This window comes from Macrotis lagotis, chromosome 1 (assembly GCF_037893015.1).
Source record: "Macrotis lagotis isolate mMagLag1 chromosome 1, bilby.v1.9.chrom.fasta, whole genome shotgun sequence".
NCBI classification, from domain to species: Eukaryota; Metazoa; Chordata; class Mammalia; order Peramelemorphia; family Peramelidae; genus Macrotis; species Macrotis lagotis.
In genome coordinates, this window is record NC_133658.1 from 804,709,499 (window position 1) to 804,722,969 (window position 13,471).

The 13,471-nt window shown below is 39.2% G+C and overlaps 1 protein-coding gene across 1 annotated transcript; it reads right to left on the reverse strand.

Annotated features, from left to right (window-relative positions):
• KCTD14 (potassium channel tetramerization domain containing 14) lies at positions 1-11,855 on the reverse strand. Its single transcript, XM_074216969.1, has 2 exons — positions 11,705-11,855; positions 1-5,657 (listed from the first exon to the last, which is right to left on the reverse strand). Exons 1-2 carry the CDS (start codon positions 11,756-11,758, stop codon positions 4,989-4,991), a joined length of 723 nt encoding a protein of 240 aa, XP_074073070.1. The 5' UTR covers positions 11,759-11,855; the 3' UTR covers positions 1-4,988.
• Positions 11,856-13,471: the final 1,616 nt, after the last annotated feature.

The window sequence follows — 13,471 nt, forward strand, 5'->3', positions numbered from 1 at the left end:
TCAATTTGATTAAAAAAAAGAAGAAAACCAAATTGCTAGTATTATAAATGAAAAAGGTGAACTCACCACCAATGAGGAGGAAATTAAAGTAATAATTTGAAATTATTCTGCCCAACTCTTTGCCAATAAATTTCATAATCTAAGGTGAAATGGATGAATATTTACAAAAATATAAGTTGCCCAGGTTAAATGAAGAAGAGATTAAATACCTAAACAACCCTATCTCAGAAAAAGAAATTCAACAAGCCATCACTGAACTCCCTAAAAAAAATCTCCAGGGCCTGATGGATTCACAAGTGAATTCTACCAAACATTTAAGGAACAATTGGTTCCAATTCTATATAAACTCTTTGGAAAAATAGGGAAGATGGAACCCTGCCTAACTCTTTCTATGAAACCAATCTAGTGCTGTTACCTAAACCAGGAAGAGTTAAAACAGAGAAAGAAAATTATAGACCTATTTCCCTGATGAATATAGATGCAAAAATCTTAAATAAAATCTTAGCAAAACGATTACAAGTTATCACCAGGATAATACATTATGATCAAGTAGGATTTATTCTAGGAATGCAGGTTTGGTTCAATATTAGGAAAACTGTTAGTATACTCAATTATATCAACAAATCTATCAGAAATCATATGATCATATCAATAGATGCTGAAAAAGCTTTTGACAAAAATACAGCATCCATTCCTATTAAAAACACTAGAGAGTTGGGCGGCTAGGTGGTGTAGTGGATAAAGCACCGGCCCTGGAGTAAGGAGTACCTGGGTTCAAATCCGGTCTCAGACACTTAATAATTACCTAGCTGTGTGGCCTTGGGCAAGCCACTTAACCCTGTTTGCCTTGCAAAAACCTAAAAAAAACAAACACTAGAGAGTTTAGGAATAAATGGACTGTTCCTTAAAATAATTAGCAGTATCTATCTGAAACCATCAACAAGCATTATAGTCAATTGGGGAGAGGCTAGAGGCATTCCCAATAAGATCAGGGGTGAAACAAGGGTGCCCATTATCACCACTACTATTCAATAATGTATTAGAAATGTTAGCCTCAGCAAAAAGAGAAGAAAAAGAAATTGAAGGAATCAGAATTGGGAAGGAAGAGACAAAACTCTCACTCTTTGCAGATGACATGATGGTCTACCTAGAGAATCCCAAGAAATCATCCAAAAAACTACTGGAAACAATTAGCAATTTTAGCAAAGTTGCAGGTTATAAAATAAACCCTCATAAATCCTTAACTTTTCTATATATGTCTAGCAAGATACAGCAGGAAGAGCTAGAAAGAGAAATCCCATTCAAAGTAACCTCAGACAATATAAAATACTTGGGAGTCTATTTGCCAAGACAGACTCAGAATCTTTTTGAAAACAATTATAAAACACTTTTCATACAAATTAAATCAGATTTAAATAACTGGGCAAATATCAACTGCTCATGGATAGGTAGAGCTAATATAATAAAAATGACAATGCTACCAAAACTAAACTATCTGTTTAGTGCCCTACCAATCAAAATTCCAAAAAGTTACTTTAATGAGTTAGAAAAAATTGTAAGTAAATTCATATGGAGAAATAAAAAGTCAAGAATTGCCAGGAGCTTAATGGAAAAAAAAAGTGCAAAAGAAGGTGGCTTAGCCCCTGATCTAAAATTATATTATAAAGCATCAGTCATCAAAACTGTTTGGTATTGGCTAAGAAAGAGTGGTGGACCAGTGGAATAGACTAGGTATAAAAGCAGGAGATGATTGTAGTAATCTGCTGTTCGATAAACCCAAAGAGTCCAGCCATTGGGATAAAAACTCCCTCTTTGATAAAAACTGCTGGGATAATTGGAAGTTAGTATGGAAGAAACTTAGATTAGACCAACACCTAACACCCTTTACCAAGATAAGATCCAAATGGTTACAGACATAAAAAAACAATACTAGTGGCAGCTAGGTGGTGTAGTGGATAAAGCACCCTAGAGTCAGGAGTACCTGGGTTCAAATCCGGTCTCAGACACTTAATAATTACCTAGCTGTGTGGCCTTGGGCAAGCCACTTAACCCCATTTGCCTTGCAAAAACCTAAAAAAAATACTATAAACAAATTAGAAGATTAAGGACTAGTTTACCTGTCAGATCTATGGAAAGGGGAGTAGTTTATGACTAAGGAAGAGTTGGAAAACATCACCAAAAACCAATTAGATGATTTCAATTACATTAAATTAAAAAAAAGCTTTTGCATGGATAAAACCACTGTAACCAAGATCAAAAGAAATGTAGTAAATTGGTAAACAATCTTTAAGATAATTATTAAGTGTCTGAGATCGGATTTGAACCCAGATACTCCTAACTCCAGGGCTGGTGCTTTATCCACTACGCCACCTAGCGGCCCCTTGAGTCATATTTTTAAAACAAAAAGCCATTCCCCAATTGACAAATGGTCAAAGGATATGCAAAGGCAATTTACAGATGAGGAGATCAAAGCAATTCATAGCCATACGAAAAAATGCTCTAAATCATTAATTATTAGAGAAATGCAAATTAAAGCTTCTCTGAGGTACCACTTCACACCTCTCAAACTGGCCAACATGACCAGAAAGGATAATGATCATTGTTGGAAGGGTTGTGTGAAATCTGGGACACTATTACACTGTTGGTGGAGCTGTGAACTCATCCAACCCTTCTGGAGAGCTATTTGGAACTACGCTCAAAGGGCAACAAAAATGTGCATACCCTTTGACCCAGCAATACCACTACTGGGTCTATATCTTGAAGAGATGAAGAAAAAGGGTAAAAACATTACTTGTACAAAAATATTTATAGCAGCCCTGTTTGTGGTGGCAAAGAATTGGAAATCCAGTAAATGTCCTTCAATTGGGGAATGGCTTAGCAAACTGTGCTATATGTATGTCATGCAATACTATTGCTCTATTAGAAACCAGGAAGGATGGGATTTCAGGGAAGCCTGGAGGGATTTGCGTGAATTGATGCTGAGTGAGATGAGCAGAACCAGAAAAACACTGTATACCCTAACAGCAACATGGGAGTGATGATCAACCTTGAAGGACTTACTCATTCCATCAGTGCAACAATCGGGAGCAATTTTGGGCTGTCTGCAAAGGAGAGTGCCATCTGTATCCAGTTAAGGAGCTGTGGAGTTTGAACAAAGTTCAAGGACTATTCCCTTTAATTTATAAAAAAACAGATATCTTATTGTTGATCTTGTTACCTCTTAGAATCCTTGTCTCTTCTCTAAGGATATGATTTCTCTCTCATACCCAATTTGGATCAAGGTACAACATGGAAACAAAGTAAAGACTGACAGATTGCTTTCCGTGGGGGGGGGGGGGGAGTAAGATTGGGATGAAAATTGTAAAACTCAAATAATATCTTTAATAAAAATTAATAAAAAAGATAAACGAACTATTATTATTAAGGGAGCAAGTATATGATTCTTATTTTATAGATGAAGAAATATATTTAGACAGCTTAAGTGACTTGTTCCAGGTGATACATTGTACTTAGTCTCTAAGAGCCTAGTTCTCCCAAGTCCACCAACTTGTACTTATCTCTTATGGTTTTGAGGAAAGAACATTATAAACCTTAAATTATATGAATGTAAGCAAATTTTGAGAAAAACTCTAAAAACAGCCATAATTTCTAAATAGTAATATGCTATAAACAACCCTATTACAAAATCATTGTGAACACAGATTTTAATTTGAAAAATCACCATCCTTAATAAGTCTTTGTTCTTTAAAAATCTACAGTTAATAGTACCATAAATGTAAGTAATCAGTTATCTTGAACTGGAATTATTTACTATTCAGGGTTCAGCAATTTTTAAAACAAATTTGTAGGGGGAGGGAAGCAAGAATGGGGGGAAATTGTAAAACTCAAAATAAATAAAATCTTTCTTTAAAAAAAATTGTAGACTCATAACTGCCAAAACTAACACATCATGATGCTGTGGTTAAAAACAGAATCTTAGAAATGTCATTGTTTTGTGTGCCCACGATAAGATCAAATATTGTTCTGCTTTTGGACTTTGCTTCACAGTGAAGTCTATAGTCAGAAATTAATCTTCCAAAGAATCCTTTTGTGATATGACTCCTACATCAAACAAATAGTTTGGGAAATGAGTCACACTCTCATTATCTGTTGTTCTAAAGTATTTGCAGCCTTTCTATTTCTTAGATCAAGGTCAAAGAATATTTCTGAACTAGAACCTGCCTGGCCAGTCTTAGAGGTAGTATTGATTCCATATTACTGGCAAAGTAAGACATGTTTTGTTCCAGAGAAAAGAGGGAGACAATTAACAAGCTTTCAGCAGTCATTTCATAGAGAACAAAATAAAATAAAGCTAAACAAGAAGAGAAATTCTGTCCATCTTTTTTACTGTCTATTTCAAAAAGATTAGCATTCTAAGGAGGAGTTTAGTGTTTTATATTTATCACTGATATAGGACTTTTCTCTTGTGAACTACAAGTATTTAAAAATACTAGAATCATAGTATGTCAGAGACACAGGAGACCTTAAATTACATAATCTTAAAAATCAGAACAGAGATCATCACAATTGGAAAAGATCTTAGGAGCAATATGATGAGGACAAATTCTTTCTTATTTGTCCTCATCATATTGGGTGTATATATACATACACAATTGAATTGTATGTATATATTTATGTATTTTTATAAATGCATATATACACATATACATACTTGAGTATTTATAGAGAAAAGGTAAGTAGAGAATTGAAGAAATGTGCTTATTGTTACAGATAAAATCAGAAATAGGGCCCGGACCTCCTCATCTACTTTTCCTATTTGTCTATTGCTGATTACCAATCATAGTAACTCCCCTTTATCATAAACACATTCAGAATCTTTATATTATAGTTTTTACTTTCTTAATTTAGTTCATTTAAATGATTTAACAATTTCTTTTTCTATAAGTATTTATCCCTAGCCAAAAGTTTCAATCCTTAGACCAAGAGAGTTACCACCAGGTGAAAGTGAATTTATAAAAGTAATCAGAAGATTTGATTCGGAATCCCTTCTCAGCTGGATAAGGCTGGTAAGAAATACAGTATCCCTGAGCCTCAATGTCCATTTTGACACAATCCAACAGATCGATGATGGCTGGTGATGCCTTCCAGGGTCCAAACTTCACCACTGATCTCTTGTCTGTTTCCAGAGTTTGTAAAGCATCAAGGCAGCGAGTGGCATCCTCCTCAGTCCTCACTGCACACACCAGTACACTAGAACATCGTGCTGCCACTGCCTCTGCTCTGGCAATCCGGATCATGAGCTCAAGATTCTCATTGTATCCTGGTACACGTAGCAAGAATTGTTTCCGGGCTACCTGTTCACCAAAGATCTGGGGTGTATCCTCTAGGAGCTTGATCAGAGGTTGGATCTCATAGAACTGGGCTTCTCTATATACCTCTGGGATGCTCTGTGTGGGCAGCTGTCCGCTGCGGAGATATTCTAGGATGGGTCGAAAATGGATACCTGGTCGGTCAATGAAGATTCTGCCTTGGGAATCAGGCCGGGGAAGCTTGGCTGCATTGAACATTTCTGCCAGCTTGGAGCCTGGGAATTTTTTCAGGGTGCCCACAGTGGTGGTGTACAGTTCACCCCCCACATTCAGTTCAACAAGTGACATCTGCAGATAATCAGAGAGGATTATTAGCACTTTGATTTCACCCAACAATTTCACAACACTCTTTTTTTTATTTGCAAAATGTAATCTATAGAGTTGCAGAAGGAGCACTAATCTTTAAGCCCAAATATAAAAATTCTTGCTGGTAATACATAAATTAAAGAGATACTGGGAAAAATCTTCCCGGGGAAATCTCTCTGATTCTTTGTTTCATAATCTGTTTGAGTTTTTAGAAAGGAGCTAGGAGGGATAACTAAATGAAATTTAATAGGGATTGATATAAAGTCTTACACTTTAATTACCAAAAAATCAAATTTACTAGTGTAAAGATGAGGGAAGTATAACTAGCTAGATAATAGACTGAAAAAGAACTAAGGGTTTTAGTTGACTGGAAGCTCAATAAGTGTCAATAGTGAAATATGACAGCAAGGAAATTAATGCAATCTGAGGCGCTAGTAAGTGAGGTATAGTGTCCAAAACTAGGTAGTTATGTAGTCCTGCTTTATACAATCTTCCCTGGTGGTATTGTGTTCAGTTCTGGGTGTCACATTTTAAAGAATACATCAATAAGCTGAGGTGTGAATAGAGGAGGGTAATCAGGATGTTTACAATATCTTACAAGGATTAAAATTAAAGGAATTAGGGATATTTAACTTGAAAAAGACAAGACCCAAGGGGAAACTCATAGCTAACTTCAAGTATTTCAGAACTATTATATGAAAGAGAGTATAGAGTTTTTCTGCTTGACCCTAGAAAGCAGAAGTATGAGTAATGGACAGAAGTAGCAATTAAGTCTATCAAAGAACTGGACTGATTGTTCTGGGAAGTCATAAGATCATAGATCTAGAACTAAAAATTACCTCAGAGACCATCTAGTATAACCTGGTTGTACAATGAGGAAAATGAGGCCCAGGGAGTTTAAATAACTTGTTTAAGGTCACACAGGTAGTTTCAAAAATATGATTTCTAGGCCTCTGACTCCAGACCTTCTTTCTCCTACTCCATAATTCATGGCTTCCTTCTTACTGGAAGTCTAAAATCAAAGACTAGAAGAGATATGTGTGGTATATAGCAAGTATATGGAAAGTATATATAGAGAGTATATGTTATATGGATTGTATTGGAAAACTCAGTGATCCTTTCCCATTTTTAACTTCTGTGATCCTGAGATAATTATACCAATGACTTCATAGGGATGTGATAAGGAAAGGACCTTTACCTTTCAAGGTCTATAAATACAGGCCATATAAACTATAAACCAAGGTATTGGTTAAGAAGGAACAGGTACCATGCTCATTAGAATGGGGAAAAGATACCCAGAGGCAAAATGAGTCATTTAAGCTCCCAATGCAAGACAGCTGTGAAACCAGGACCCAAATATAATTCACCAGCTTCTAATCTGAGGTTTCCTCTGTTTACATTCCTAAACAAAAATAGAATACCTGAGTCACTTAGAATCATTATCTAGTGAAAAGAGCTTTATAAAAATGGTAAATTGAAATTCAGAATTAATATTAACTTGAAAATGCAAGCATCCAACATTTAGGAAAGGAATCAAACAAGGAATCATTTGTACAGCATGGACCAAGGGGAAGGAAGTGGAAGAAGGTGCCTGAGTGATAGATGAATTAGAAGGGAAAAGGGGGATTCATAGTAAATGGTCTCAATTTTTTCATGAAAATATGAGGCAAAGTTCTCACCTGGGAGGAAAGTGGGAAGGAGAATCATGGGAAGTTTGAAAAGAAATGATAAAGTTTAGAAAAGCTACTATGGAGAGTGGGATAGTGAGTTAAGGCAGGTTTAGAAGGTCTGCCTAGCTCCAGTGAAGACCCAGTTGAGGTGGTTTAATATTTATTAATAATGGTACTGGTCAGAACAGCTGTGTGATTTTTCTCCACTTTTGTTCAGCAGAACTTTGTGTGTGATTGAGGTAGGGTGGAGGAAAATCAATATATTTGAAATCTCCTAGTATGAAGGCAGGAGTTGGGGATGAGTGAAAAATTACAAACCAGGTATCAAATTCATTGAAGGAGGGAAGAGGAATGAATTGGTCCTGGACTGGGGTGGTGGTAGGGGAAAAGAGGAGGGTCTACAGACAGGTAGACCTCAAAGGAAGAGAGGTTGCTAATTGATCTGGGAAGGAGGGGAACCTGGAAGTAACAATAAAGCACAGAGTATTCCAATTCCCCTGCCTAGAGCAGTGAACCAAAGGACAATGAGTGAAGATGTAGGTAATACTGAAAAGAGTGACTTGGGAAGCCATATAATCATGGGGCAGCTAGTATAGAGTGAGAGAGGAATAGATTTAAGATGAAAGGAAGTTTGCTGCCTATGGAACAGGCACTCCAGGAGGCACACATTTATCTCCATTTTTATAAGAGATAACCAGTCTCAGAAAATTTAAATTATCTAGCTAAATGCATAGAGGCTTATTATCAGAAATTTCATTTCAGGATTAATTTTGGTCATAGATCTTCATGTTTTTTACTAAGATTTGGAAGATTTGAGATCTGTATCAAAAAAGTAGGAGGACTTACCTCAATGAAATTATAGAAACTTGAAATATATATTAAATTACAGTCTGCCCACTCTCTGAGGACCATATGGCTAGTACAGAGTTATTTTAATCTAAAAGAACAAGAGTTGATCCACTTAATTGTATATATGGCTAACAAAGTAGTTCACCATCACAAAAAAAATCACCATGCTGTACTTAATGCAGCAGTAATCAATTTTGTAAACTTTATGAGGAATTCTTGTAGTTTAAAAATGTATCTTCCTTCTTGGGCTAAGTAGTAGGGAAAGGAGCCAGAGGCATACATTTTGGTATAGTCTCAGACAACAGCCTTGTTTTCACATTTTGCTATAGTCGCAGACATAGCCTTGTTTTCACATCCTATTTTCTTGCTCTGTGGTTTCTACCTCCAAAATTATGATATTTTACTTAGATGATCTCAAGGTGTGTGTGTGTGTTGTGTGTGTATATTTCCTTGAAGCACTGTGTAAATCAGTTATTATTATCTCTGTAACAATTGATATTCTTCATCATCCTAAAAGATTCAAAATAGCAGGTAACCAACCACAGTGTAACAGGATAGATAGAAGGTGTGCAAAAAAACTGCAGCATGCAGCTGCCAAAAATGTTTCAAACCATTTAGGATTTAAAAAAAAAAAACATTAGATGCAGCCCAACTGCACAGGAGAACTGTGTTGCCATGGGCAACACTAACTAGCACAGGACCTAGGGAAGGAAAAAGGAGGTAAGCTGCCTATGAGTGGCCACTCATATGACCAGGCAATATGGCTCCCAATTCACATACTTGAAAAAAATGCAACAATAAGAAATAGAATCACAGAGCTACTTACACCCCTAGAGAAGCAGAATAGCATAGTCAATAGAGTCTGACTTTGGAGCCAGCTGGGTCTGGATTTAAATCTTGCCTCAGACACATACTTGATGTATGACCCTAGGCAAATCTCTTAACCTCTTGGAGCTTCCCGGCAACTTTGTATGACTATAAATTTTAGAAGAACGAACACCAGAAAGTTCCCCACACTTATACAATCTTAGAGGCATTATGGGAACAGTGCTTTGTAAGCATCATAGTACAGTAGAACATTAAATTTCAAGTCTGAAGATGAGTTCAAATTTTAATTCATTTTTTAAAGATGTTAAGTGCTCTGAATCCAATTATTTTATAGCCAGAAGGAACTATAAATGTGAACGGTTATCATCATTATCATTGAAAAGCCCTATCCTTGGTACTGTGAGGGGAAAGGGAATAAGAGAGATCTGTGGACTATTTTCAGATAAGAGATGAGAGGATCCACCATAGAAAATTTGATAACAATGCACCAAGGTTTGGAGCGGCTAGAAGGTGCAGTGGATAGAGCCCCGACCCTGGAGTCAGGAGGTCCCGAGTTCAAATGTGGCCTCAGACACTTAATAATTACCTAGCTGTGTGATCTTGGGCAAGTCACTTAACCCCATTGCCCAGCAACCCCCCCAAAAAACCCCAATTCACCAAGGTTCCAATCTTCTTTTTATGTCCCTCAAATGAAGGAGGTTCCCCTCACTTCTCTAACTCAAGGCACACATCCTTGGTTCAGAATCATAGAATTTCAGTATTAGAAGAGACTTAAGAAGTCTTGTTCAATAAATACTGAAAAAGGATTCTCCTTATCAAGGGATTATCTTATACCAGGATACCTAAAAATAAGGGGGCACTCAATCTTCCTAAGACAGTATAGCTCTATTTTTTAAGTTTTTTCCTAACATCAAGCCTAAATTTGCCCTTCCTTAACTTTCACCCACAACTCATAGTCTTCTCTCTAGTCAATCAGAAAAAGTCTAATTCCTCTTCCTTATGAAGTATTGAGGTAGTATAGTGCTTAAAGCAGTAGGTTGGGAGACAGGGAGTCAAGTAGGACCTCAGACACTTACCAGTCAAATGACCTTGGGCAAGTCACTTAGCCTCTTCTTGCCTCAGTTTCCTCAACAATAAAATGGAACTAACAACACCTATCTCTCTGGGTTATAAAATTGGGACCAATTGTAAAGCAATTGGCATACTGTCTGGGCAATTTAAAGATGCTAGCTAATATTATTATTAGCTACTATCTTCCACATGATAGCCCTTCAAGTATCTAGATATAATCATCAGTCACATTTCCCTGGGTCTTCTCTCCTCTATGACAAACATTCCTATTTCCTTTAATCAGTCCTTCATTTTCATGATTGCTCACCCCTGGTATTCTCCAGCTTATCAACAGCCTCCCTAAAATGGTGTGCCTAGAATTAAAATGAAATACTCTATATGTGGCCTGATCAGCAAACTACATTTTTATCAGACCACACTGTTGACTCACATTGAGCTTTCACAATAAGTCTTAGTGCTTTTCAGATATTCTTTTGTCAACCATGCCTCCCCTGTCTTGTGGATCATTTGAACTCACCTGCAAGACTTTATGGTTATCCCTACTGAGTTTCATTTTGTTGGATGTGGCCCAATGTTCTAGCCTATTGAGATCTTTTTGAACCTTTGTCGTTCAGTGTGTTGGTCATCCTATCTAGCTTTTGGGTCACTGGTGAATTTGATGGTGATGTTATCTATGCCTTTATCCAAAGGATAATCATTTGAAAGCATAAGACTAAGCACAGATTCCTGGAACACTCCACTGGAAACCTTCCAAGTTAGCAATAAACCTCTAATGACTTTTCTTTGAGTTCTACCATTAAACCACTGCCAAATAGACCTAACCATCCTATGATTTTAGTCCATTCTCTTCCACTGGATTAGCAAGAGAAATTTTATCAAGAGCGTTAAAAACCTCCCATAGCCCAAAGTAGGAGAACCACTGCTCAGTACTGACTAGAGCCTGTTATCCTCATAAAATTCAGACTACAAAATCAAAGAAACATTGTGGCAGAACACCAAGTGCAGTTTGAGTCTCATGCCATAATTTCCCCTTTTCAAAAGGATGAAAATTTGTTCTATTACTAGGAAACTCTTGGCATTCCACTGAGGCACTCCCTACTGTATTTAGCTTTAAACAATTACCAAAGTGCATTTAGCCACTTCCTTGCTCTCTCTGGTGAATCCCTAGCCAGAAAGCCTGGGGAACTCTGGAGGGCCGTGGCCCTAGAGTCTGGGCTGACTGGGCCGGCCGGAGGGGGATGGGGAGGCCGGATCTGCTTTTTTCCGGAGAGGGCAGCAGCCTTAGGTAGTCGTCTCTCCTCCTACCTGGCTGGTAAGAAAAGATTTCAGGAGCGAGAGGAAAGCGCGGAGGGCCCATGCGAGTTTAAGTGTGCTCAACTGCTTAGCTGCGGGTGTGTGCGGGGGAGGCGTGTGGGAATAAGTGGTGCAGGTGCGGGAGGGGGGTGCAGGTGCGGGGGGTGCAGGTGCGGGGGGTGCAGGTGCGGGAGGGGGGTGCAGGAGCGAATGCAAGCCAAGGTGTCAGTGAACATCCCGCAGCCCGGGCCAGAGAAGGCCCCAGGCTGGAGTGAGAAGGGAGGAGGCCCGCAGGCCCCCTCTGCCAGCTGAGCTCACCGTCTGCAGCGCCGCAGGCTTCCCCGGGGCTCGTGGCTCGGCTACGAGGCTCATCCTCCTTCCCTGGATGGACCGCGGGCTGGACCGAACTGGCTGGCAGCTGTCCTGAGCGACCGAACTCCAGCAGCTGCTGCCGGTGAAACCGCGGCTGCCCAGCCCAGCCGGGCCAGGTGAAGGCGGGCCCAGCCCAGCCCAGGCGGGCCCAGGCCAGCCCAGCCCGGTCAGGTGAAGGCGGACCCAGCCCAGCCCAGCCCGGCCAGGTGAAGGCGGGGTGCAAACAACCCAGGGGAGGAGGCTGAAGGCAGAAACAGTTCTACCCGCCCTCCTCCGAGCCAGGAGCTAATGGGAGTAAGAGCAGCCGAGGCAAGGGGTGTCGGGGTCGCCCCCGGGCCCAGCACTGCGGAAGCAGGAGGGGCCCAGTGGAAGGCTTGGTTCGGTGAACTTGAGCGTCTGTCCTGCTCATTTGAATGTTGATGCTGTAACTACGGGCACCGCAGTACCCTCCTGCTCTTGCAAGTTTATTACCGCTCAAATATGTTTTACAGATTAAATCTTTTTAAGTTAGCCATGGCCCCAAAGGTGTATCAGCATCGGAATTCCAGCTCAAGCACCCCAGGCACAGGCCTAGTGCTCTTTCAGTACCTCATTGCCTCCCAAAAGTAGAGCGCACAGGCCTTTGCCTAAATGCTACCTACCTCACAGCCACCCGGTAAAGGGTGGAGGTGAAGTGTCTTTGATCTATCCCCATTTTACAGAGGAGGAATAAACTAATGACACTAAGATGAGGAGTGACTTGTCCAGGGTCACACATTAAGTAGTTCCTTGCACTATGCCTAAAGGGCAGTAAAACTGTGAATACTCTGATCCTATCCCAAAGAGATCATAGAAAACATCAAAAGTCTTCCATGATCAAAAATATTCAAGGAAGCTCTTTTTCTAGTGGTAAAAAAATAGAAAATTTTGAGGGGATGCCCATCAGTTGGGGAAATAGCTGAACAAATTGTGGTATATGAATGTGATGGGGTACTACTGTTCTGTAAGAAATCATGAGCAGTGGAACTTTAAGAGAAGTTTGGAAGGACTTGTATGAATGGATGCCAAGTGAAGTGAGACAAACCAAGAAAACATTGTACACATTAGCAGCAACATTGTAAGATGATTAGCTATGATGGATGCAGCTCCTCTCAGCAGTTCAGAGATCAAGGATAATTCTTTTTTTTTTTAGATTTTTTTTTTTTTGCAAGGCAAATGGGGTTAAGTGGCTTGCCCAGGGCCACACAGCTAGGTAATTATTAAGTGTCTGAGGTCGGATTTGAAGTCAGGTACTCCTGACTCCAGGGCGGGTGCTCTATCCACTGTGCCAACTAGCCGCCCCGAATCAAGGACAATTCTGAGAGACTTGTTATGGACAATCCATCTAACTCCAAAGGAAAAAACTATGGAGTCTGAATACAGAATAAAGCATGCTATATTCACTTTTTAAAAACTTATTTTATATCCTGTCTCAGACACTTAATAATTACCTAGCTGTGTGGCCCTGGGCAAGCCACTTAACCCCATTTGCCTTGCAAAAAAAAAAAAGGCAAAAAAAACCCCAACAAACTTATTTTATATCTCTCTTTTCCTTCACATTTTTCTTTCCCCTTAGTTCTAATTCCTCTTTCACCATATGACTAATATGGAAATATGTAAAACATGATTGTACATGTAAAACTTTTACCAGATTGTTCACTGCCATGAGGAGGGGGGAGGGAAGGGAGGGTAGTA

Coding starts and splice junctions, on each gene's coding strand:
- KCTD14 (XM_074216969.1), bottom strand. CDS start 11,758: ATGAGCCTCGTAGCCGAGCCACGAGCCCCGGGGAAGCCTGCGGCGCTG. Junction 5,658..11,704: donor AGCCTGCGGCGCTGCAGACG/GTGAGCTCAGCT, acceptor GATTATCTGCAG/ATGTCACTTGTTGAACTGAA.